The following is a 27566-nucleotide window of genomic DNA, read 5'->3' as shown; positions in this document are numbered from 1 at the left end:
TAAGGATATTAATAGTCAGCCAAAAGAATAACTTGGGTTTTAATAAAGTGAAAACAGACTGATCTGGGTGCAGTTTGTAAAGAGATGATATTGGTATTGGAAATTTCTTTACAAATTAACAATTTCTGGGGGTGCCCAGGTGGCTCAGTCGGTTGAGCGTCCGACTTCAGCTCAGGTCATTATCTCATAGTTCATGGGTTCGAGCCCTGCATTGAGCTCTTTGCTGACAGTTCAGAGCCTGGAGCCTGCTTCGGATTCTGTGTCTCCCTCTCTCTCTGCCCCCCCCCCCACTTTCTCTCTCTCAAGAATAAATAAACACGAAAAATTAAAAACAAACAAACAAAAAACCCCACAAATTAACAATCTCTGAAAAAGGAACTAGTATATATAGATTCTCTGTGACCTGAGACAGAGACTGGTCAGCCCACAGTCATGGTAGATATACCAACTTCCTTGGTTTTTCTTTTTTAACTTTTTATTATGGAAAAGTTTAAACTTTTCCAAAAGTAGAATAGTACAATCAACCTTGTATACCCAACACTTTTATCAACTCCTGACAACTTTGTTTCACCTATTACCCTCCCTTCTCTATTATATAGAAGCAAATCTCAAAGATATTATTTCATCCATAAATATTCTTCATTCTCAAGAACTCTTTAAAAAATAAATAACCACAAGAGGCTCCTGGGTGGCTCAGTAAGTTAAGTATCTGGCTCTTGATTTTGGCTCAGTTCATGATTTCATGGTTCATGGGATCAAACCCTATGTGGGGCTCCGTGCTGACAGCACGGAGCCTGCATGGGATATTCTCTCTCTCTCTCTCTCTCTCTCTCTCTCTCTCTCTCTCTCTCTCCCTCCCTCTCCCTCTCCCTCTCCCTCTCCCCCTGTCTCTCTGCCCCTCCCCAGCTCATGCATTCTCTCTCTCTCTCTCTCTCTCTCTCTCAAATAAATGTTATAAAAAATAACCATAATATCATTGTTAGATAAAAAAAATCCAAAATTTACAGTTCCTTAATATCAAATATTCAGTCAATGTTTAAATTTTCAATGGTCTCATGAATTTTGTAATTCATAAATTATAATTTTATAATTCATCCCCCACATTGCAATTGCTTGATGTGTTTCTTAGTAAATTTCCCCCTCCATTTTTTATTCATTGAAACACTTTGAAAAATAACTTTCTCCCCCTACCTGACTTTAGGCCATGTGCTGCTTAGCACCACATTTATCATCTGTTACTTCACTGAATATGGAGAATTGAAATTGAAGTTGAAAATAGGGCATTTTATTACTTGATAGAAATTTGGAGGCAGAATGCTGTAGTCATAAGATAAAAGTAAGATTTTAGACAATTTTGTTTCCTTCGTATATTCAACGGACAAAGAGATACTGGTTCACTTTTTTTCTATAGAATTTTTTAAATGTTTATTTATTTTTGAGATAGACTGCAAGTGGGGGAGGGGCAGAGAGAGAGGGAGACACAGAATCCAAAGCAGGCTCCTGGTTCTGAGCTGTCAGCACAGAGCCCAACTTGGGGCTTGAACTTGTGAGCTGTGAGATCATGACCTGAGGCGGAGTTAGACACTTAACCAACTGAGCCACCCAGGTGCCCCAATATGGTTTCACTTTTATTTGAGGACATTTGTGTTAGTCCATCTATCATTGTCCATCTTTTGTGTCTGCCATAGAGATGGCTTGTTTTGATACATTATCAAAAAGTACAATTGCATTTATTTATGATAAATTCTATATACATATATATATATATATTCAGTCTTGAAGTGTTTATTGTTGAAAGTTTTCAAATGGATATTGCATGTTTTTTAGTGGATATCAACAAAATTTGTTATGTTGCAGGAGATCTCATAGATTCTGCTGGCACTGAGCAAAGTGGAATCATTTTTTAGAGTTATCTACATAAATATCTGGAATCTGGCCCCATACTTACACTAAGCTTACTGTTTATGCTTCTTTCATTTTTTTCCCCCTGAAGATCAGTATTATTTTTTGAGGACTGTTGAGATTCAGAGATTGGTGTATTCTGATATAAGAAGTCATAGTCTGGATATTCTAAATGAGTCGCCATCACATCTAAGGAAGAATAGACATTTTCAGAGAGGGGTCTCAGACCAGGAACATTCAAACACCAGCTCTCTGACAGTTATTTCAGAGGCAAAAGCAATTTCTACTGGAAGCACAGCAGTCAGCATCTCTCTCTAATACCAGTTCTCTGTCACACACCCCTAGATAATCTATTGCATTGACACCTTCGTGACAGCCTAGCCAAGCCTGCTGATGTGGGATTGAGTTTTCCTGTGAATGCCAAGTTGGCCAAAACTTGGCAACAATCCTGAATTTGCTGAGAACAAAGCCTGTTAAAGCATAATTCATGTTATAACCGGTTTTAAGGTTATATAGTAATAATAATTATTTTACCAACAACTTGATGAGTGAATGAAGCTATATTTGCCTCTGTTTCACAGAGGAGATGCCAGGTTATCTCAGCAATAAGTTTGGTCAGGTGACCATGTATGGACAAAAACACACTAATGCTTGACATCATATTTGAGTGACATAGAGACCCAGAGACATCGGGGCCAGAGCTCGCACCGTCCCCGGGCTTGGTTTGGGCCACAGAGTCACAAATCCTCTCTGAGTCCTGAAGGCTCTCCTCCATCAGTAAATGTTGATTTGGGGTTAAATCCTTGGGATGTTCAATTAAAAGTTGAAACATTTATGGATAAAATCAGGACCACTCTATCCAGATTTGTAATTAAAAAAATCATTATGACAGAAAAGTTCATCTGAAAATCAATAAATTAGATACTGGAAAGCTTATTAGTTTCATGACATAGGATTTTTTTTTTTTTTAACTTCAAAAGCATTCTGCTTCAGGGGCATCTGGGTGGCTCAGTTGGTTAAGCATCTGACTTCAGCTCCGTTCATGATTTCACGGTTTGTGGGTTTGAGTCGTGTCAGGCTCCATGTTGACAGCTCAAAGCCTGGAGACTCCTTCGGGTTCTACGTCTGCCTCTCTCTCTCTCTCTCTCTCAAATAAATTGACATTAAAATTTTTTTTAAGGATTCAGCTTCATAAACATAAGTTTTGGGAACATCACTGATGCTAAAGGTTGGAATAGGGTAGGTCAATCTGCCCTCCCTTCCCCCATATCCTTGGGAAGTCCTGTTAGACTCTTGGGATAAAGAGCCCATCAGTGTGGACAGCCTTTGCTTGGTAGATAGCTTGAAAAATCTATGTTTGCCTTGATGCTTGCCTGTTACTCATTTCTCCAGGTCACCCTCGATTTTTCAACCAGCTCTCCACTGGACTGGATATCATTGGTTTAGCTGGCGAATGGCTGACATCAACTGCCAATACCAATATGTAAGTTCCGCATATTATTTTCATGTAAGCAACCAAGATGTGTGATTATGGCTTGTTGCTTTAAAAGCCCACTTCCAATGGTTCTATAACAATGTTATTACAGTTACCTTAGTCATCTTTTCTCTTAAAACCTTTTAAGTTTATATTAGACTAAGAGAATCCATGTTTCTTAAAGATGCATCTAAAGAGGTCACATTTTGGAGTATGATCTTGGTCTATTTTCCCACCTAAGTACATTGGTCCTCATCACTTAGGGCATATTTCCTTCACAGTTAAAGCTGCCAGAAAGCCACAAACTAGTTTGACCCACCTATTGCTTACCTAAAAGTTCTAGAACAAAATTCAGCTGGTAGTGATATATATTCCTTTCAAAATAACTCATTGTTTTTCTGAATTTGACATTTTTTTCTGTACTTGAGTTGGCAAAACCTTCATTTGTTTCCAGTTTCCTATAAATTTATATGAAACTGACTCTAAGGCCCTGGAGGTGCAAGGATTTCCTGGGTAGTCTTCTTGCAATCACCCCCACAGACTCCTTTATATATATACTCTCTCTTTGGAGACAAGGACAGGTTACTAATTGATGGAGGGTCGTTATAGCCTACTGAGTGCTGTCTTTTCTCTGAGTACTATGATCATGTTTTACCACTATCTATACACCCAGCCCATGGCACCACATTCTATTAAAATATCCAGAGGAAAATAATAAAACAAGTTTCTAACAATAATTTTTAAAATAACCATAGAAGGATTACATTAGTCACCATGGAAATATTTAGAAAATAACCACCCACTTTCTAAGTTCATGGTGAAGTAGATTTGAAAAATGAATGTAAGTGAAAGGGTGGTATTGTTTAAGATGAGAAATTCCATTTGACATCAAGATAGAATGTAAGTTACTAAAGTTCAAGATATTCTATTTTTCTTCAACAAATTCCTACTGGCCACAAAACCTGAGAAGTCACTTTAAAATTATCTGTTGATACATGTGTGTTCCAAAGCTATTTAATGCTGTGACTCAAAATATTTAGCTACATTCAGAAAGGTTTTTATTAAGGATTCCTGCGTTGTTTGCTAATTCAAAACAGCAGTGACCGATTTTTAAAAGCAAACGTGACAAGTGAGGTTTTTAGTGCTAAACGGCACAGGAGATTAAACTGATTGAAAACAAAAATGATTTTCATGCTCCCTGTTTGCAAGTCATGGTCAACGTCACAGAGTGTGTATGTTGGAGCACCGAGGCTATGAAGAGACAAGAGGAATTGGGATCAAAGATACAATTGCTTGTTTGGTCTCCTCTAACAAAAAAAAAAAACTCGCCTTTGCAGCCTTTACTGTGGTATGATTTGTGAGATACAAATATATCAGCAAGCCCAGACATCATGATGTACTAATTATAACTTGAAAAAAGACACTAATGCTTAATTGGAACATCTCATACTAAGGAACAATTTTAAATTAGGAAGTATAACTTAAAAAAAAAACTTAACTATTTGGAAAATAAATGAGAAAAATAGAATAGGTAGAAAGGTATATATCCTTTAAGGCCCAAGTACTCATATTAACACAGGCACTGAATTCACCCAGCATCTTTAAGTGTGTATCCTGTAGGCTTCTCAGCTGCAATTTCCTAACATACATGGCCCATCTCAAGGTAAATTAAAGGAACTCGCTCTTTTGTGAGTTCATGACCAGATAGTCTCCTAAAAGGCTTTTCTTCAACCAAAGAGATCTCACAAATTCTCCTTTTTGTGTGTCCATAAAATCAAGTCTCTTACTCTTTCCTTACCTCAGCTCAGCCATGAAACACTAAAATATGTCCCAGCCATCTGAGGTCAAGGCCAGTCCAACTAAATGGCACATAGTAATTGCAGCTGTACTGAACACAATGGATATTTATAAAATATGATCCGATTCCAACAGATCGATAGAGAAGGTTATTTAACATAGTGAAATAGTTTCTGTCAGTTCTAGAGACAAGGCATTGTCTGAAGAAGTAATAACTATTATCTAGAAATTGTTCTAAGTCAGTTCCCCTGGAAGATCATGAAATGTGGTAGCAGTGTCAGGAGCTTATGCAGAAATTTGCTCCCTTGAGACAGTTCCTTCTCCAGCTGGGGACAGTGTTCAAAATAACCTGGGAAAGAATGGCAAAAGGATTTTTCTTTGGCAGAGTAGGCAAAATTAGTGACATACTCATTTTGTTGGCCTGCTCTATCATTGCGTTTGGGTGGCACTGGTAATAGAAAGTAATGACTATATTCCTCAATATAGTCTTTCAGAAAGAACTATGTGGTCTCCTAATTTGAGTGGCAAAGCGTAAGGTATCTGACTGTTCACAGAAAATAGAACATTTACGTTCATGCGTTTACACCTGCCTGTGCATGTAGCTTTGAGATCTGTTCTCCGAGCAAGGACCCAATGAAGATCCAAAGAAAACTTTACAAATGTGTAGTTGTCCATGGCACGTCCAGCTCTTTTCTTCCAAAACAGGAAGCCACCGAGCACAACTCTGCAGGCTGAACAGTGCCCAAGTGCAAACAGCAGCCTTCCCTCATGCACCTGACGACAATCCGTAATCTTAATGGCAAGATCTATCACAGCCCCTTGTTACGAGGTTATGGTTTCAAGTATCTAGTGCTTTATTTTCATAGAAATTACGCAGGAGAAATTTTCTGTGGCAGTTATCAGTCATTTTATGCTGCTAGGCAAGTTGTTAGAGAGGAATCTGCAGTAAGCAGTTCTCATTCATCATAGAGAAGCAGCTGGGAGGTAAAAGACGAATTCTGACTCAGAAATATACTGAGATCTTAAAGCAAATCACTGAATTTCTCTGAGACTCAGTTCCTTCTTCAGAAAATGGGAGATAATAATATCCATCCTACAGAGTGGTTCTGAAGACTGGAAAGGCACCAGTCTTAAGTGCCTGTTGTATGCAAGGTGCAGTGAACACGCCTAGGAGAGGCAGCCACTACACAGGCCACCGTTGCCACTTGAGATGCCTCCCAGCTCTTTTGTTTCTGTCTCTCATCATCTCTGGACACCAGAGGGGCTCTCTAAGCTTCCTCTCAGATGTGTTATCTTTTAAGGTGAAGATGGGCCAGCTGCCACATCTGTAAGGAGGAGAAATCTAAGAGGAGTGGAAAGTTAGAGAGTCTACATAGAAAATTATTTCTCTCGTTAAAGAAGTTCCCAGTTTGACAGTCACCAGAGCTCCAGGTTCCTTGTGCTTTTCTAATCCATATTGTAGCACATGGCTTTCATACTGAGAGTCACCTCATGGTGCAGGCTGGCTGCTGGAGCTCTAGCTATCACTTATGTGTCCCAGAATTAGGAATGAGGGAGGAAGAAAGGAAGGATGAAAGGGAGGGAGAGAGGGAGGGAAGAAGGAAGGGAGGGAGGGAGGAAGATGGAGGAAAGAAAGGAGGGGAGGAGGGGCGTGGTCAAAAGGGGAACACACTCTTTCTTTCTAAGCAACCTTTCCAGAAGCTCCACACAACAGTTCCCATAGCATCTCTTCAGCCAGAACTTAGTCCCATGGCCACACCTAGGGAGGCTAGGAAATGTAGTCTTTGATCTAGGTGAATTACAACCCTGAATAAAACTGAATGAAGCAAAGGAAAATTGATACTGGTTAGCAACCAACAGACTCTGCCACAAGAGAAATAGAAGCCTTAATCAATTTGCCTTAGTTTGGAATGAATCCCACTAGGAAGTTGAATTGAACCACTAAAAAAGGGCCGACTCACCACCCTACTCTGAACATAGAAAGACTCCGAACTCTCCTTTAATGTCACTCATGAATGTCACCATCCTGTTTTGGTCCCTAATTTCCAGTCCCGTGTTCTTACTTCACCCCAGAGCTTTTTGAAGGTTTAGTTCCTTGTTCTCTGATTCTGAAATGTCATCTTATATGCTGACTTTAGCATCTAACCAGCTTCTTTTGAATCCATATTTGACCTTGGCTCTCTGGGCTTTATTCACTTTCGTCTGTCATTTAGAGAAGGGGTACCTAACTTGGAGTCCAGGTTGCAAGAGGAGAATCTCCTATAATTGCATACAAAAATGATGTGCATATCCTCATTTTCTTCCTGGAGAGAGGGACCATAGCTTTCCATAGGATTCCCAAAGGCGTCCATGACACCAGCTAAGTTAAGAGCCACTGCTCTAGGGTGAATTTCTTTTTTTTTTTTTTTTTTTTTTTTTTTTTTTTTTTTAAATTTTTTTTTTTTTAATGTTTTTTTTTTATTTATTTTTGGGACAGAGAGAGACAGAGCATGAACGGGGGAGGGGCAGAGAGAGAGGGAGACACAGAATCGGAAACAGGCTCCAGGCTCCGAGCCATCAGCCCAGAGCCCGACGCGGGGCTCGAACTCACGGACCGCGAGATCGTGACCTGGCTGAAGTCGGACGCTTAACCGACTGCGCCACCCAGGCGCCCCTCTAGGGTGAATTTCAAGGCCTTCTATAAGGTTTTGGGCACAGGCAGACTCCCAGTTGTAAACACGGTTCAGGATGGGAAGGTAGGATCAGAGAAGTATCAGAAGTAGGGAACATCCTGGTAGCCCATCTGTCAGGCTTAGCTGAGGATCAACAGCCATGGACCAATCTGTCAGCTTCCAAGAGAGGATGTCAGGACTAAAGCCATGAATCAGGATAAGCTTGGTGTTAGCTGTGGGATAACTGGTCCTTTAGACCTAGACAGGGACTATCAAACAGGATGCAACAAGACCAAGAAACAAATGTTGGATTCATCCTTGTAAGCTTCCTCACCAAAGTTGGAAATGGTATCTAACATCTTTGTTTCCTCAGTATATAAGATGCTACCTGGCAGAGAATAGTCACTCGATAAGTATTTATTGAACAAAACTGAAAGAAAATTTTAGCAACTAGGAACCTGGTATAGATAAGGAGACTGAAATAGATGAGATCAAATAGTCTCATGATCAAACTCTCTAGACTCTTCCTCCTAATCCTGAGCGTAATGGCCTATTCCTGGTCCTTGGGTAGAATCACTAATTCATGCAAACCTGGGACCTAAATTGATTTAAATCATGAAGCGGACCAACCCCCTGGCCTTCAGTGCCATCCATCCTCCCTTCCCCCATGCGGTTCCTGCCCGGCCATCTAACACTGACTTGACTCCAACTCAGCTTTCATCTAATCCTCGATAAGGTTCTGATATTGTGGTGTATGATTCCATTTGTTCCTTGCCTTTTCCCAGAGAGCCTTCTCACTCGGTATTGTGAGAGTCCAGCACGCACACTGACACCAGTACCTCTCCACCACACACACATTTTTGCCATTCCAACATTTGCAAAACTCAGTGGCACTATCGATACCACATTTGTTCAAGAATGGTTAGAAGCACATCATGAGTTTGCCTCTTGGTACACTCAGCAGCACAGGCTAAACCAGGAATCCTTCTCTTCTTCTTCCTTTATCAGGCCATCAGACATGAGGGAGTGTTGGTTGCTACGGTGATGGGGCTCAGAGCAGAACCAAAGCATGATTGTGACCTCCAGAGGTGATGGTAACTGAACACGATTTCCAAGGGTCCTCCTCCTAAATTTCAAGGGTCCTCCCAAGGAAAATGGACATTTTCTTTTTGGAAACAGAATTCTTCTACCAACAGATATATCCTGAGGGTCCTCCAGGATCTCTTTGTTGTCTTTTACCCTTTGTCCTCTTTTACCACCAAGTGATTGATTTGATTGCTTCCCCCCCCCCCACAATGATCAAAACTTAGTAGCTTCACCTGTGTCTTATTATACAATTGTTATTTCATCCTTGCAAACAGCTTTTCTAAATCATTAAGCCAACAAGAATTCCCATTAGTCCTCGGTATTGGCATTCAGCCCAAACACCCTAATCAATGATAAAGTCTCCCCATATCACTTGGCTGAGTCAATCTAGGAATCTCTCTTGAGCAAGCATGGTCTGAGCTGAGCCCACAATAGGCTCTAATGCTTAAGAATACCAAGCAAAAAGAAGAAAGACAAAGAGCCTCAGAGTCAGTAAATATCTTTTTGTTTTCTGGCTTAATTTGCAGTGGATGGACCTTCTCTGATTTCTCTTAAGCCCTATCCTTGGCACCACAATCTTGTTTCAGTGACTGGTCTACTTGACTGTGCTTCTGTTCTCAGTTGCTTCGAGAAGAGTGTGGCTTGCTACTTCTAAGTCAGTTTGTTAGAAGACAAAGCTAGCCTGCTCAGGTATCCGGTACCCACAGTCAGCTGTGTATGCCAGTTGACTATTCTTATTATTTATAATTGGTAATTAGAAAATCATCACTTGTAATTATTCTTGACAGATATTGACTTAAGAGAATTATAGAAACATAGCTGTCCTTGGGGATTATTAGTAGAAAAACCATGTAGATAATTATATTGAGATCTTTAAAACCTGGGTCAATATTTCCAATTAGATTCACAGTTAGGTTTCAGATGTTTACATTGTTTTTAAAAGATAGATTTTGGCTCTGAGTTTTATAGATTCTACAAGTATGAAACTGGCAGTCGGTTTCGGTCAGTTGCAAGCCAATTTTATGTAGAATTTAGAATACATTTTTTCAATTAACATTTGCATCGTCTTACATCTTAAAGGTGAAGGAGATCCAAGAAAGTCATTTTCCTTCCTTCTATTTCTCTGGGTGGACCACATCTAAGACATTCCATTCAGATACAATCTATTTTGTTGGTGAAAAGTATTTCACAGGGCAGGTATTTCCACCACCTCTCTAGGTAACCCAGGCTGGTTTCTATTTTATGATTGGTGACTTAATACATTTCCAGGAAATAAATTGCTTTAGTGGTTTTGAGTACCTGTTTTTAGATCCCAAGTACAAATACTAAACCAATTATCTGTGTTCCCCAAATAAGTGGTTTGACTTCTTTATGATCATTTTTTCCCTCACCGCCTTTTCAGGTTTACATATGAAATTGCACCAGTATTTGTCCTCATGGAGCAAATAACACTTAAGAAGATGAGGGAGATAGTTGGATGGTCAAGTAAAGACGGTGATGGGATATTTTCTCCTGGTATGTTTCTCTTCTCTTTTCCTGACTCTCCTTGAGATTTGTAGCATGGATCCTTGGGATCCCTGAGAACCCTAAACCCAAAATGAGCTTGTGGAAGAATCATGACCTTAAAAAGAATTTTTTTTTACAATACTCCTACCCTATCTTCGTCAGAGTGAAGGCTAGCAAGAATGCTGCATTATATACATACTATCTAACAGAGCCTATGCCTCACCTATACAAACTGACCAAGGTTGTGTTCAAATCATGCCACACCACACCAGTCTGTCAACAACAATTTGATTGGTCTGAGGATCAGTGAATCAAGATTATCAATTGACTAATCGATTGCAGCCAAAATAGTGTGTCTACTTTGAATCTCTAGGTTGATGTAGATACAGTAAGAATCTTTAAAACAAGGGCAGATATTCTTTGAGGTAAGTAGGACTGTGGAATGGTATCAGAGGTGGCATGATTGTTGTGTACAAGGGGAGGAGAAGAAATAAGAATTACAATTGTCCAGGCTATTCAAGTCAACCATGAATTTGCCTGTTTAATTGTCAAGTAATTGATGCAAAAGTGATTAGTTTGTGTTAGCCAGCCATACCTAGATAGTTACCTCAGTTCTCCTTATGTCTTTATTTAAGTAAACACGAGTTTGGTTTTAATAAACTTAGAGTTCTCCTAAATGACTCAGTAACTCAGTTGAGCTGTTCTTTGAGAAGACTATCCAGGCAATGTCACTGTTTCCTTCTGTAGGCTTCATTAGTCTCTCTTTCTCTGTCTTTCTCGTTCAGAGAATAGATTCATCTTTGTTCAGTAAATAGACGGAGCAGAAAGTGAAAGCAGGAAGGTTGTAACTCACCTGTCTCTTTGCAGCCACTGCCTTTGCCACCTCTTGTATTTCTGTTTGGGTTTCAGGTGGAACAGGCATTGGAGTACATGAATCACCTCCAGCCAAATTGCCTAGATGGCTTTGGTAATGAGTGTGACTACTTGTATTCCCACGGCAAAGGGGTCAGAGGGAAGCCCTGGCAATAGGGAAGCAAAAGCTATCCGGATATTGTCCCTCCCCTTTCTGACCTCCTCCCTTGTCTCTTAAGACACCAGCTCAACCTTAATTATTAGAAACAATAATGATGGAGCTCCACACCTCCCCGTGTATCCTCTTGCTCTTAGGGGGAGCCATCTCCAACATGTACAGCATCATGGCCGCTCGCTACAAGTTCTTCCCGGAAGTTAAGACAAAGGGCATGGCAGCTGTTCCCAAACTGGTCCTCTTCACCTCAGAACATGTGAGTTGGGTGCTCTTCTCATGGTTTATGGTGTCTTACAAGGAACTGTCTAACTTCTGACCTCAAACCTCTGTTTGTTGCAGAGTCACTATTCCATAAAGAAGGCTGGAGCTGCACTTGGCTTTGGAACCGACAATGTGATTTTGATAAAGTGCAATGAAAGGTAGGCAGGGGAGAGTGAACATTAGGTTCTTGATGTATTAAATGTGTTCATCTGTTAAATTTGTTTTATTGTGCTTAAGCACTGACTCAGTACAGTGTGCCAAGCTGCTAATGGCCTGTTGAAAATATCCGATTAAATTACTTTTTGCTGCTGCTGCAGTTTTTCTCATGTGCAATCTCATTGATTCTTCATTTTAATTTCTCTCCCTTTCTAATAATTACAGGGGGAAGATAATTCCAGCTGATTTAGAGGCAAAAATTCTTGAAGCCAAGCAAAAGGTATGTACCCTGTGGCGCACCTGAACTCTAGCAAACACAAAATTTTAAAAATACTTTCTTTCTGCCCTAGACAATAAAGGTCTTTGATAATATAAGAGATAACTTTGTTGTTTTTCTAAAATTATATTCTCAGGTATTTGCTTATTTCCAACTTATGAAATGATTTCACTTTAAAGCTGTGTCTATACAATGTCATTTTTTTTTTTAAATGAGAAATTCAGTCACTAAGCCACTTGTCCTACCTTTATTATGCCAAGTGATTGGTTTGATGTACTTCAATAAATCCACTACCCAAGCATCGTGAAGATACAGCCTAATTGAGCCTTTTACTTGCTACTTGTTAGCTATAATCTCAATTTAACAAATACAAATACCATTTTAGCTTTAGGCTTCTGTTTAGCAAAGTGCTTCCATGCCCTGGAAGATGGTTCACGGTACTTGGTGAATCAGCCTTAATAAATTCTATCAAACAAACAAACAAAAAGTCGCAGAGAACAGAGGTACTCCCAAGGGACTGCCAGGTAGCTGTCAGGCATTTACCAACTCGTTGTTTTGGTTACATCCTTGTACCGCGTTCTCCAGCTATAGCTGTTTGCTGGTCAGTAGAGGAGATGGATAGAAATGTCACTCAGACTGAGCAAGGGTCATAGGTGGAGCTGGACTTGAAAAAGACGTAGGATTCCCAGAGTGCCCCAAGTCTGTCTTAGCTCTGTTACTCTCCTTACTCGTTTATTTCTTGTTCACATCAAAATTTTACTGTGCCCACTATTCATGAATATTTCAGCTTCCGCCGTGTTTTAAATAAACAAACGATGCCTCAGGATAATGATTACATCAATGCACTTAGAACAACATAGCTTCGGGGCGCCTGGGTGGCTCAGTCGGTTAAAGTCTGACTTTGGCTCAGGTCATGACCCCGCAGTTTGTGGGTTCGAGCCACATGTTGGGCTCTGTGCTGACAGCTCAGAGCCTGGAGCCTGCTTCAGATTCTGTGTCTCCCTCTCTCTCTACCCCTCCCCCACTCATGCTCTGTCTCTCTCAAAAATAATCGTTAAAAAAAAAAAGAACATCATCGCTTCTAAAATATACAATACCCAGATGATGTTCGGAGCTACATGCCCATCACTCTAAACACTTATTATTACTCTTTCCTGCTTTACTATTTGCCATAGAACTTACCACTATCAAACATACTGTATATTTTGCCCGTTTAATTTTGTCTGCTATCACTCCCCACTAGAATGTTAACCCATGAAGACAGAAATCTCCATCTGTTGCGTTCACTGCTGTATTCCCCTACAGCTCTGCAGCAGGCCTGGCACGTAAATGTCACACCAAAACTATTTGTTGAATGAATGAGTAAATGGGCCAACGAAGAATTCTCCCAGACACAGGATCTGACACCACATACGCTTGGCTGATCTCTGCTGGAAGGAAATGCTACTGCAGTTCCACTTCGTGTGGAAAGGAGAAGGTTGAAAAGACTAATCAGCCTGTCTCTCTTCCTTTCTAGGGATACATTCCCCTTTATGTCAATGCAACTGCTGGTACAACTGTTTATGGAGCTTTCGATCCGATACAGGAGATTGCAGATATATGTGAGAAATACAACCTGTGGCTACATGTCGACGTAAGTGCCATAACTCACAGAGCGGCCACTCCGTCTGGGGGTGGAAACAGCTCCACTTTATGATTTGCCAGAAGTGGCTCCCAATGCTCCAGCCAGCCCTCTCTCCGCATCACGTTGGTTCAGCCCTTCTGCAGCGCCGCCCCCCCCCCCCCCCCCCCGTCGGCCGTTCACGCCAGGTTTGCACTGTACAGCTGTGCATCCCCTGGGACTCATCCAGCTCCTCCCCGGCCCACTGCTGTCTTCTGTGGTTCTTGTGAGGGTACAGCCCTCACCACCTTTCCAGCAAACTTTTGTCTAGACAAATGGCTACCGAGTGGAAGATAGCCGGTTTCAGAGGGAAAAACGTACAAGATATGGTATATAGAAAGTAGCCATGAAGCTGGACTCTCCGCCCTCTGCTTCCAGTCCAGCCATTTATGACCCTTTTCTAAAAACAAACATGTATCTGCTACATGTAGGAAAAATAAGGCAGTGTAAGGACGATTTTCTCAAGTAAGAGATTCGGTCCCCAATTTTGCCAGAAACACACACATTTTCCACATGTGTGACTGGGTGTATTTTTTCCCTTCTTGTCTCTCCATTCTCTTATGGAGATAACTTCTCACAACTGGACAATTGGGTAATCTGCCCAGTTCTTTGAGCATATAACTAACAAAGGCTGTGCTCACACCCCATGGTGTCCCTGGATGCTCAGTAAACCTGCATTGGGGCGCCTGCAGAAATGTCTCGCTGTTGTGGGACCTCCAAGCCTGGCAGAGCTGCCACTTCCTGAATTTTTTCAGGAGCCCTTAGAATTCTACCCCAGGGAGAATTGGATGGCAGCCTCCCGTCCTTCGGGTCACACCCGGAGCCGTGCTGGGGCTCACGGAGTGCCCCTGGCTTTCCACAGCACTTTGGGCCTTTGGGTCTTGGCACCATTGGCTCAGACCCGACTTACCTGTGTCAGTCACACAGCCGCTCTGAGGTTAACCTGAAGGAGCTTTTGAAGAAGTGACGAATGATAAATAATTGCAACTGCCACTGGTTGAACAGTCAGTGTGGGTTCCTTTTGTCAAACAGACTTTTCGTTTTTCACCATTTACATTCTGTCTCATATTTTACTAGAAGTGTGGAGTGATTGCTTTTGGATTCTTAAATGTCTCTGCTCCCCTTCCCTCTTCTGTCTCTGTCCTCACAGGCTGCCTGGGGCGGTGGGCTGCTTATGTCCAGGAAGCACCGCCACAAACTCAGTGGCATAGAAAGGTAAGGGCCTGAGCTCGGGCCACCTTTCATTCAGGCCATCAAGCATGCTGTGCTGCCTGGTCCACTGATGTTCCCTACCCCGATTCCCAATGTCTTATTTCAGTCTGACTAAGCCCACATCGGGTCAGTAGGCATTCATTTGAGCAATTATCGTATGCTAGGCACTGAAAAAAAAATTAAAAAAAAGATTCCCAGTCAAATGAGTCCTCCTGAGTTCACAAATGAGAGAGAGAAAGACATCTACACACTGATACACAATGTGATAAGCACTACAATGGATGCGATTTCTGGGTGCCCATGTGGCAGAGAAGAGAAACAAAGCAGTGCAGGGATCTTGAGGCCAAATGAGAGGCTGCCAAGGGCACAGAAAGGGGCACTGATTCATTTCATTCTTTTGTCTCATTAAATTCACTTCTGGGAAAGGGGTAAGACACTTAGTGGATCTAACGAATTTACTTTCTTGTTCACCGTTTAAGTTCAGTGGGTGGTCCTAAGCCAAATCCGATTTTCTTTTTCTTTTTTTTTTTAAACGTTTATTTATTTTTGAGACAGAGAGAGACAGAGCATGAATGGGGGAGGGTCAGAGAGAGGGAGACACAGAATCCGAAACAGGCTCCAGGCTCCGAGCGGTCAGCACAGAGCCCGACGCGGGGCTCGAGCTCACGGACCGCAAGATCATGACCTGAGCCGAAGTTGGCTGCTCAACAGACTGAGCCGCCCAGGCGCCCCACGATTTTCTTTTTCTAACTGGTTCTACTTTTTATTTTTCCTGGCCCAGTAATCTGAGCCATTTCTATAGAAGCTCCCAAACTGAAGCGCCCCCCACCCCCCACCCCCACCACTTTGTTCCCCGTTCTCCTCAATTTACTGATTTCACTTGGTGGTCAAAGCCTTTGGCATGTTTGGATCTTGCATCCATTGGAAATGGCAGTCCCCTCTACTGTCACCTACAGTGGCTGAAGAGGCAAAGAAGATTTCCCAGAGGAGGAGGGAGGCAGCAAGACCCATCTGGGCTTTTCCCCAAATACTCATTGCTGCCAGGACACCTCCACCTGGACTTTGGGGAACCAGGACTCTGCCCCGCCAGCTATAATTAAGGCTGCTTCTTGTGCTCACATGCTATAGCTAACCTGGCACATTTTGTGTCAAGAACAGAAGCTTCTGATCAGAGAGAATGCAGTCATAAGCCAGATATGATTTTAACCTGACTCCAATGTATTGATCCAAAATGAACTCACCTTGATTCATTTATTCATTCAGCAAATATTTGCTGAGCACCTGTCAGGAGCCAGGCAGGTATGGATGTGAACACTCAGTTCCCTGCCTCAGTCCAGCCGTCTATGGCACTTTTCTAAAAAATGTGTAGCTGGTACACATAAGAAAAATAAGGCAGGGTCTAGAAGGCATTACCAACTAAGAGATTTAAAATCTTCCTGAAGCTTACTGTCCAGTAAGGTAGATGTTCATAAATGAAGACATGTTTAGTCTGTCTCATAGGAAAGAAAAATCAAGTGGGGTTAGATAACAGTGAGGACAGGGTATGCAATTTGAGACAGGGTAGTCAGAGAACCTTCCTGAGGACATGATATTTCAGCGGATACCAGGATAAAGGGAGACAGGAAGCAAGGATACATAAAAGAGTATTCCAGGTGGCGGAAGGGCAAGTGCAGAGTCCGTGAAGTCCGACTGTTCTTGGCAAGTTGGAGGACCATCCAAAAAGGCCAGTGTGGCTGGAGCAAAGTGGGAGAGGTGAGAGCAGACCAAGGTGGAGAGGTAGACAGGCAGTAGGGAAAGCATGCCAGCAGCTTCTCCCACAGTAAGGACTCTGGCTTGAGTTTTAGCTATCTCTACTGTGCCTCTTCCCTTCTGATTCAGTTTTGAAAGGCCAGTGTCAAGGTGAGTGGGACTGGCTCTCTGAAGCATAACTATATGACACTGTGACCTGGAGGATGATATATTAAATGTAGATGAACGAGTCCAACTGTGCCTTAGATTTCTCAGCCAATCTCCATTTTCCACCTTTGAGTCAAGGAAAACCTAAACATTTTGCACAGACTTTTCTAACATTTTATTTTATTTATTTACTTATTCTTAGTTTATTTATTTATTTTGAGAGAGCGCGTGCACCCGACCTGGGGAGGAAGAAGAGAGAATCCCAGTCTCCACACTCGGTGCAGACCCGTCTTGGGGGCTTGGTCTCATGGCTGCGAGATCATGACCTGAGCCAAAATCAAGAGTTGGATGCTCAGCCAACTGAGCCGCCTGGGCACCCCCTAACATTTTAAAGCGCATGTGTCTTCTAAAAGAAATTGAAACCATATCATATCTTATTACTTCACATTTGTAACAGCAAAGAATCATTTACTTCAGACCTCTAAGACATTCAAAAAACCATTTAAGACATTTTATGAGCTCTAAATAGAGTTTTTTAATGAATCAGTGAATGATAGCTATGAAAAAAATCCATTAGGAGTGCCTGGGTGGCTCAGTTGGTTAAGTGTCTGACTTCGGCTCCAGTCATGATCTCACAGTTTGTGAGTTTGAGCCCCGCGTCAGGCTCTGTGCTAACAGCTCAGAGCCTGAAGCCTGCTTCGGATTCTGTGTCTCCCTCTCTCTCTGCTCTTCCCCAGCTCATGCTCTGTCTCTCTCTCTCCTTCAAAAATAAATAAACATTAAAAGAAATTTTTTTAATTGATTAAATCCACTCTTTTAAATATGGATTGACACTGATGATTTTTACTGAAATAAACATTTAGTAACCTTTTCTTACAATTCTTCACATGTCTCTTTCACAAAGGTTAACTTATTATGCACAAAGGGGAAAAGTACTTCAGGCCTAACTTCTTCTTGAAACACCCAATAGTCACATATACACTAAATTATTTTCCGTCTAAAGGACCTTAGCAAGATGAGGAGGTTAAAAATTCACAGCAAGGATTTAGCTCTAGGGGAAACAGAGGCAGTAGAATTCAGAGTCAGTTGCTATGTCTGGGGAAAGCATCCTTCACAGATACTAAAGTGCAGAGCCCAGCTGTGGGCCGGGCCATTGGGAAGGAGTCCGTAAACCACTGAAGCAAGGTAGCCAAGTTTCAATCATCATACACTACACTTAGTTGTCTCTGTAATGTCCTAGCTAGTGTGCCCCTTAACCATTTTACTGTGTCTGAATGACTGATGTGGTTGCTAGGAGACTGTGCTTGGTGAGCTGTCATTGCAGCCTAAACTGGCAATATCATCCTCATTTGGCATTTCAACAATGCTGCTAAGTAGTCAAAGTCTAGAATTATCCGATCGTTCCTTGCTTCATAGTACCTCATAAGTAGTGTCGGTCTTCGTAGTACCTCATAAGTAGTTGGTTAGGTCAGCATCACCAGCCCATTTTGTAAATAAGAAGGGGAAGGCAGAAAGAAGCCAGTCTGTTGCCCAGAGGGAGGCAGGCTAGCGGAAGAGTTATGAGTACGGGCTCTGCAGTCCGTCTCCCCGGGCTTGACTCTCAGCCCCAGCACTTCCCAGCTATTCGGCTTTGGGTGATGTATTTCACCTTTTCATTGCCCGGTTTCTCCATGTAAAATGGAGGCGATAATAGTCACTGCATCACAGGGTTGGTGTGAGAAGTAGATATTTCAGGAATGGTTCTTAGAATTTTGTATTTATTCGCTCGTTTATCCTTTGTTAAGGATAACTTCTTATTTTACAGATAAGAAAACTGAGGCACAGAGGAGTTATGTTACTTGCCCAAACTAGCAAATGTCAGAGCCGGGATTCAGACTCGGGCAGTCTGGCTCCAAAGCCTGACTCCTTAACCATGATACCATAGTGATAGAATGCCTGTAAAGCTCTCGGGACAATAGGACACATAACAAACGTTCTTCATAAATGTTAGTTATTGTTAACAGCAGTGATTTAGAAGAGGCAGTCTTCAACTTAGGCCCCTAAGACTGCCTGCAAAATATTTGTTTACTTCTTGATTAGTCAGTTTGGGGGACTAGGCATCTAAAACATATACCGATTCTGGTTGCGGTGGATGGTGTTTTCCTCAAGAGGATGGTTGCCTCTTGCTGACTCCTGCACCTTCTTCTCAAAGTATCATGTGCTTCTTGCAGGGCCAACTCAGTCACCTGGAACCCTCACAAGATGATGGGCGTGCTGTTGCAGTGCTCGGCCATCCTCGTCAAGGAAAAGGTCTGTACTCCCTCCAAAGATGAGCTGGCAGCCCGAATGTCCTTTACGAGGCACAAGAAAAGCATGGACTGTTGTTTTATTTTTATTTGTTGGGGAGTACTTGACGAACACACAAGACTGGCAGCACCATTGAGACAACCATTGCTGTTCTTTCCTGCCCTTGTCTCTCAGCCTTCAGCCAACTAGTGCCTCCCGTTGGCTCCTGCCCTTCCTGCCCTTCAGTACTCAGGGCCCTGTCAGTGACGGAAACTATTAGGGCACTTTTTCATTGCGTGTTCCTTCACGTTTGTATAAACAAAAGTGAGAGCTCAAAAGTGAGCTGCAAACTCTCACCTCAGTGAATACAAAAAGGGCTCACTGGAACCTACTGCAGGTTCTTAGCGTGAATTTGTGTTCCCAAGAGCTGAAGTAAATTAGGCGGAACAACAGCTGCAAATGTCAACTTAGGGCAACTAGGAACGTTGGCTAAAAAGCTTCTGTTAAATGAGTTAGTTCTTTAAGCATCTAATAATAAGACCCTGCTCTCAAAGCACTGTTGCTCCAGTAAAATGTTTGCACACGAGGCATTCCAAAAATCTGTCTCCAGTTTGTAGGAGCCAGAACCTGCCCAGGCTCTTACTCCTTTCCTAATAGAGTATCTGGTAACATCACAGGAGATCCTGGAAAAGACTAGAAGACTTTTGGGGTGGGAGGGGCACTTTTGGGGAGGAAAATTCTTCATAGCCTGATACTGTCCCACTCCCTGCAGGAAGTTTATATCCCCAACCTTTACCCACTGAACACCATAGCACTTCCCAGTCTTGGAAACAACCCCACACACCCCCCCCACACACGTTTCTAAATGCCTCTTAGAGGCCCAGTGGGTCCCTTGTGGTAAGCATCTGAGACAAAAAAAAAAAAGAATCATTTTCTAATCAGAGTGACAGAGAGAGAGGGGCAAAGGTTTTTCCAAGGGTGGTTTTCAAGAAAGACATCAGAACAAATGCAAGGCCTCATAAAGACTTTAAAAGAAAGTTGCATGTGATCCCAAGTCCCTCCTTCCTACCTACCAGCCCTGTTCCAAAGCCACCCACGTCTCTGACCTATGAATACAAACTTGTCCTATGTCTTGACCTATGATGCAAATTTGTCTTGATTTGCACGATAGGGTATACTCCAAGGATGCAACCAGATGTGTGCAGGATACCTTTTCCAGCCAGACAAACAGTATGATGTCTCCTATGACACTGGGGACAAGGCAATCCAGTGTGGCCGCCACGTGGACATTTTCAAGTTCTGGCTGATGTGGAAAGCAAAGGTACGAAGGGGTGAATTCAGGAAAGAGAGCAGAAATGCAATTTGCACAGGCTGGCTGGCAAAAGAGAGGCAAAGGTGTATCACAGATAATTTAACATGTGTGTAATCGATATCTAGATAATTGAGTTAACCATATTTTCTTTGTTTGCGAATGAGATCACTTTATCCCTTATGTCAAACTCTCCCTCCTTCCATTCTGTGTTCTCAATTTGAATTAACACGAAGTTTTCTTATAACTTCCTCTTATAACAACTAAAAATTATGCCAAAAAAGGACTTCCACTGCAATCCTTAGGGATGCTGAAATTATTTAGTGCAGATGTAGAGAAAGAGATAGAGATAAAATTACTGTGTCATTCTATGCAGAACTCTGAATTTCTTATGAGGACTCGAATCATGGGTTATATGTGACAGTTTTTAGTTCTATTTAAATAATAGCTTTCTCATTATTTGTACTTTTTATGTTCTAGAAAATGCATATTTTATTCTGAGAAATCCTGCTGCTAGGCTAAGGCATGCTGTGTCTGCATTTATTAATTTTTCAAGTTGCATTTCTGTGTCTAGGAATAAAAAGCAAACTATTGGGATTTCCCCCTAAATTTGGGTGAGGGAGATTACCATTTTGACTATTTGTTTCAAAAGTATTTTTATACAATCAAGTAAAGGCAATTTTCATGTCACATCTCTTTATTGCAACCGTTGTTTTTACTTACCTACTGTAAATTAGTTTTAATAATTTCCACACTTGAAATTGTGTCTACTAATACCAAAACAGTGAAGTTTTCCAGCGATACATCTCATCAAATGTTTCTTCTGTAGAAGGATTTAATGGATTATTGGTTTTTTCCCCTCATTAAGTCATTTTGTCTTAATATAGAAATAGTCTGAATATGATTTCTACCACCAAGTAATCATGGGTATTTTAAGCATATAAATAGCCATGCACTGCAAGAAGAGAAGGAGCCCTATCGTTTAGAAATATAATGGCCACGTGGCTTACATCAGTAATTTGTGTCTTCATTTTGCCTGACAATAACCTCTTGAACCGTCTGCCGGGAGTTTGGCTCATAGTGAATCGGTTGCTGAGATGAGACCCTGGTGCAAGCTTCTTTCTCAAGTGGAAAATAGACTGGACAAGGTGTACACTCAACAGTGACTACTTGGGGAGGCTCATGCTTTGCCTGTGTTGGACTCTGCCCAGGCCCATTAGCAATCCACAAGCCAGCCTTGCGCATCTGCTCCCCTTGTTAACACTGACCCACTCAACAACCCCCATGCTGCTGTTATTAATCAGCCGTGCTGGTTTTTGAAACTCATGCTCAACCAGTTTGTCAATAACTGGAGCTGTTGGAATCTCAGGGCCTGTACGGAGACCAATGGCTTCCCCATCTGCTTGCCTGCCTATCACCAAAAAGGGATATAATACTGTTATATGGAAGATAGCCTGCCAGGGAGTTTGGGGACATGCTTGGCTAGGACTTACTGCTGGGAAAGGTGGGTTCTAAAGTAGTATTGCTCAAACTATTTGTGGTGAAGAACCGGTTGTTTGGGTTTTTTAAATCTATCATGGACCAATACAGTAAAGATAAATTACTAGAAAAATGAAAGTAAAAAGTATATAAGCCTTAAACATCAATTTTTAAAACTAGATTCAGTAGACATAAAATTACTCTGTCAAAATTATATTAAGGTTTCTTACTGCTTAATCTCAATTTCTTTTTTTTAAGTTTATTTATTTTGGGGGGGGGAGACTGTGAGTGGGGGAGGGGCAGCGGAGGGGGGGAGAGAGAGAGACTGTGAGTGAAAGGGAGGGAGGGAGGGAGGGAGGGGGAGAGAGAGAGAGATGAATGAATGAATGAATGAATGAATCCCAAGAAGACTCCATGCTGTCAACACAAAACCTGAAGCGGGGCTTGATCTCACAAACCGTGAGATCATGACCTGAACTGAAATCAAGAGTCAGACGCTTAACCAACTGAGCCACCCAGGCGCCCCTCAATTTCCGTTCTTACATTATCTTGCACCAGTTACAGTTTGTGGACTGTCCTCAATCCATAGGCAACAATTTGAGTACCACGATCCCAAAGCAAACTAGCAACAGGCTTCAGATCCAGGCTGTGAGTAACTAGAGGGAAGCTAAAAGCCTTATTGACAATAACTGCCCAGAGACTAGAGTGCCTTCAAAAGAGAATAGACACACTTTATATTATTGGGTGCAGTGCTGTGAAGAAACTGTACTCATTTAATTAAGCAGTTTTTTTTTGTTTTTGTTTTTTTTTAAATTTTTTTTTTTAAACGTTTTTTATTTATTTTTGGGACAGAGAGAGACAGAGCATGAACGGGGGAGGGGCAGAGAGAGAGGGAGACACAGAATCGGAAACAGGCTCCAGGCTCCGAGCCATCAGCCCAGAGCCTGACGCGGGGCTCGAACTCACGGACCGCGAGATCGTGACCTGGCTGAAGTCGGACGCTTAACTGACTGCGCCACCCAGGCGCCCCATAAGCAGTTCTTTTTAACCATCTCCAAGAATACTCTCGTGTATTTCCAATAGATAAGGTCAGGATAGCTTTCTCAAACGCCCGTCACAGGAAAATACAACCCATCACCAACAAACATGACTTTTCTTTTTCTAAACCAGGGCACAGTGGGATTTGAAAATCAGATCAACAAATGCTTGGAGCTGGCTGAATACCTCTATGCCAAGATTAAAAACAGAGAAGAATTTGAGATGGTTTTCGATGGTGAGGTAAGTTGTCATCATGGACTCGATGCACAGCATTTCCAGAAAATCTAATGAGGGATGCTCCTGAAGCCATATTTTCCCACATTGCTGGAGGCTACTTCTGAATTTTTGTCTTTATGTACTTTTCATTTAATTCCCTCTGTGTCTATGAACTTTTCTTTTGATAGCTTTGGAATGACTTTTGCCATTTGCCTTTTCTAAAATTGTCCAGCTCTTGACCAGTCCTTTGCAGACAAGAAGTCTTTCCTTGGCACGTTTGAATCCTTTATCTTTCCTGGGTGTGTATTATCAATCATTGTGTTGAACTTCCGTGATAAGTATTTCTCAGTTCCATGAAGCTTATAAGATGGGTATATCCTTGTCTTCTAAGGCTTGTTCTAAAATGAAGTTCTACTTTACATAGATTCATTATGAGGAGAGCAAGATAAAATTGCTTCTGCTCTGAGTTCATATCCACATTACACATAATAAGATCCTTGTCATACAGGTATTGACTGAATCCTTGCTTTGTGCCAGGCAATATGCCCTGAACTGGGTTATATAGTAGTGACCAAAACAGATATTGTCTCTGCCCTAATGGAGCTCTCAGTTGGATAAAGGAAGTTGGAATAGGAGCCAGTATTTAATAAAAGGAAATCCACTCATAACCCATTATAATATAACACCACCTCCATTCAACTTAGTCTATTTGTCAGGCAGCCTAAGCTATTAGGAACACACTAGAGAGTCACCAGACGAGGACGAAAAAGCCCTGAGCAGTTCAACTTAATGATACAGTTCTCATGCATTTCACCTATGGGACCACACTTGGATCATTTACACTATTTTAAACATTCTACTAGCAGATTAGAGACAAATGTGGTGTCTCAAGCCAGTTAGAGGAAGGCACAGTGATAGCAAATAGCAGCCTAGGAAGGAAATTGAAAAATTATGTCAAGAATACAGAAGAACTCTAAAAGGATAGGAGTTCTTAGAACAGAGACACTAAACAGTTCTAGGCATCTCAGTGAGGTCTGTCTTATGGTTTAGAGCTGGTATTAATATTCATTATGATAATCCTGACTAATCAACGAAAGATTCAGAATTAATATAGTAAAACTCACAAAATATTCACTATCAAAATAAACTGTGTCCAGCATCTTCTATATATGAGGCACTACAAAATGGCAAGATGAATAATACTCTTTAAAAACTACCCAAATGTAATGATTTTTTAACAGTTCAATGTTTAAAAGTGGTAAATATAGTCATCTAGAAAGTTGGTTATGGGAAACCGCTCTCTCGCCAGATATGACTGGACAAACTAGGTATTGTTCTCCCTAGTATAGAAATAACAATGCTTTCAAAATGGACTTGAAGCCTTTTTTTTTTTTTTTTTTGATGTGTGTGGGATTTTTTGTTTTGTTTTGTTTTCTTTTTTGGTCTGAGAACCTTCCACCAAGGGTACATAGGGGTTTGGGAATATCTTTCTTTCAAGTTCTCATAGTTTTCTGTTTTGTTTCTTTGTTTGTGAAAATTTCTGCAGCCTGAGCATACAAATGTCTGTTTCTGGTATATTCCACAAAGCCTCAGGGGCATTCCAGATAGCCCTGAACGACGGGAAAAACTACACAGGGTATGGACTCTTTTCTTGTCTCATCTAACCCTCTGCAATTTCTCTGGCTGGTCAGAACACTTTATGTGTCCTTCTAATGGAAGAGAAATAAAAAATAAAGACTTGGGGTAGTAGGGAGCCATCTTGTTATATTCTTTTTGGCTCTGGATTGTCCCCTTGCTGTGATTCAGATACAGCGGGAACCTCTAAAGGACGCACCCCTGTCTTAGTTTGGTGTTGCGGTATGCAGGGCAATCGAATGATATGCGTATTCCTGGGAACTCCTGTATTAAACTGTGTCTATTAACATATCTTTTAAGTTCAAGTCTACTCTAATATTGCTTCATTCCAGTTGATTTCTATATTGATTTTATTATTTGTAGTTGTTGATATTAATACTTAATTTATATAATATTTTATTCATCTAACAAATATTCATTGAGTATAATCTATGTGCCAGGCAGTATCCTGGGCTCTGGATTATTCAGAAGCCTTAATTTGTGTTGCAGCCCATAAGAGTTTTTTGTTTTGTTTTTTATTTTATCATTGTTCTATGACTGACTTTCAAAATTCAGTCACACAGTAGTTTCTGAGGGAATTTATGATAGGATAGACTTAGTCATTGGGTACTAACTACTGAAGAAACTAGAATATAAAATATTTGCTTTTATACCAGTACAAATGCAAATAGCAAAACGTATATTGCTCTTTTTTTCAACTAGGAAATGGTTTGCATTGTTAAGAGAGTTGTGTTAATATTGGTCTTGAGTTTGGTTTCGTGTTTTCCGTCACAAGGTGGCCCCCAAAATCAAAGCCCTGATGATGGAGTCTGGCACGACCATGGTTGGCTACCAGCCCCAGGGGGACAAGGCCAACTTTTTCCGGATGGTCATCTCGAACCCAGCTGCTACACAGTCTGATATTGACTTCCTCATCGAGGAGATAGAAAGACTGGGCCAGGATCTGTAATTGCCCTCCATAGAACATGAGTTTATGGGAATCCCCTTTCCTTCTGGCATTCTAGAATAACCTCTATAAATTGCCAAAACACATAAGCTATTTCACTGAGGGAAAATATAATATCTTGAAGACTACTGTTTAAACATTACTTAAGCTTGTTCTAGTATGTAGGAAATAATGTTCTTTTTAAAAAGTTGCACATTAGGAACACAGTATATATGTACAGTTATATATACCTCTCTCTGTATATGTATATGTATGTATAGTGAGTGTGGCTTGGTGATAGATCACAGCATGTGTCCCCCTCCAAGAGAATTAACTTTACCTTCAGCAGCTACTGAGGGGCCAAACATGCTGCAAACCTGCTTGCCCAACAACCCCAGGGAAAGATGTTTTTCAACATGTTGTGTCATAGGGACCAAGGGACATACTGTTGGTGAGAGTTGACTTTGTTGTCAGTGTTTCTCCTAACTAAAGTGATGACAGATGAGACAAAGTACCGCTAGATGACAAGAGTCACACCCTCCCCATTAGTATCCTGTGAGGGGAAAATTGTAGCAGAGTCATTGTTACAGGTGTACTGTTGCTGTATTTTTAGAGACTAATTTGTGGAGATTGTGTATATTTCTGTTGTCTGGCCTTTGGGGGGTAGGGGAAGAACACATGTAATGGTTTCAATGACTGTTTAAATTGTAGGTAAATGAAATAATTGCTTATTTCTATTCAAAGATTTACCATGTTAAAGAGGCATCTTGTATTTTCTTCCCATTTGTAATGTATCTTATTTATATATTAATGCAGTAAGTTCAGAAAACTGTTTATGGTATTTTCGTGCATTTGTGAGCCAAAGAAAAAAGATTAAAATTAGTGAGACTTGTATTTATATTAGAGTGCCCTTAAAATAATGATTGAAGCCTAAGTTTACTGTCTGTAAGAGAATTCTGATACTGTACATAGAATCATCTATACGGAAATCCCATTACTTAAATAGCATCTGGTCTTCTATTACTCTCTCTGTCTGGCTGTGTGTCTGGTGTTCTCAACGCTTTTCTAGTAACTGTTGGATTATAACTAGATCTCCTGTAATTTTGTAGTAGTTCATGACCAATCTCTGTGACTCGCTTAGCTCAAACCTAAGGCAACGTTTCCGAAGACCTTCTGAAGAGCTCCGATAAACTGACCAGGCTCACAACTGTTTTTGAGGAAAGGAAATTCACACTGTGCGTTTTAGAGTATGCAAGAAGAATATAAACAAATAAAAATATTCTCCGTGGAGAATTGGAACAAAATTTTCTCCTAGTTCATGTTTGACACACAGAGCTTTCCAGTGATGGTTACGGGTCACCACAGCCCATCCCCTTTCCACCAGCTGACTTTAGGTGACGGTCAGTAACCTTCTTAAGGGTACTGGGACTCAACCCACTGTCATAGGTGCCCGACCCCCTGATCTGTACAATCATTATGACTGTAATTAAATAAAATTTGCAATTCAAGCCTAGAGAAAGAAAAGCCATCCCTGTTTCTCTTTTTCCTATTTGCATCTTGGAGTTCCATTCATGCAGTCATTCGACACATGTTTTCTTCCTCTGTCGCAGCCACGATTCTAGGCACTGGGGTTACAGTAGAGTGCATGGCAGACAAAGTTTCCTTCTAGTAGGGGTCTTAAAGCATTTGGCATCTGTGGTATCTGGATACTTCTAAGATCACAGAATCGTGCCTCACTGCTGCTTATGCTTGAGCAGTGGGCCCAATTCACTTTCTCAGGAAATACGTTTTGGT

The 27566-nt window shown here is 41.3% G+C and overlaps 1 protein-coding gene across 4 annotated transcripts in view; it reads left to right on the top strand.

Annotated features, from left to right (window-relative positions):
* The window catches only part of GAD1 (glutamate decarboxylase 1), a 42610-nt gene extending 15310 nt beyond the window's left edge, over positions 1 to 27300 (top strand). For 3 of the 4 annotated variants that reach the window (XM_058714344.1, XM_058714363.1, XM_058714354.1), the window contains exons 6-17: positions 3295 to 3385; positions 10313 to 10425; positions 11584 to 11699; positions 11783 to 11862; positions 12086 to 12140; positions 13654 to 13770; positions 14948 to 15012; positions 19116 to 19194; positions 20342 to 20491; positions 23129 to 23236; positions 24759 to 24848; positions 25623 to 27300. In XM_058714344.1, the coding sequence (XP_058570327.1) occupies positions 3295 to 3385; positions 10313 to 10425; positions 11584 to 11699; positions 11783 to 11862; positions 12086 to 12140; positions 13654 to 13770; positions 14948 to 15012; positions 19116 to 19194; positions 20342 to 20491; positions 23129 to 23236; positions 24759 to 24848; positions 25623 to 25796 (1238 nt within the window). In that variant the 3' untranslated portion in view covers positions 25797 to 27300. Of the gene's footprint in view, positions 1 to 3294; positions 3386 to 8851; positions 8919 to 10312; positions 10426 to 11583; positions 11700 to 11782; positions 11863 to 12085; positions 12141 to 13653; positions 13771 to 14947; positions 15013 to 19115; positions 19195 to 20341; positions 20492 to 23128; positions 23237 to 24758; positions 24849 to 25622 lie in introns of those variants that run through there. The other variant, XM_058714370.1, reaches the window with a different exon arrangement.
* Positions 27301 to 27566: the final 266 nt, after the last annotated feature.

This window comes from Neofelis nebulosa, chromosome 2 (assembly GCF_028018385.1).
Source record: "Neofelis nebulosa isolate mNeoNeb1 chromosome 2, mNeoNeb1.pri, whole genome shotgun sequence".
NCBI lineage: Eukaryota > Metazoa > Chordata > Mammalia > Carnivora > Felidae > Neofelis > Neofelis nebulosa.
Note: the sequence above shows the minus strand (reverse complement) of the source record. Positions and strands in the feature narration are given on the sequence as shown.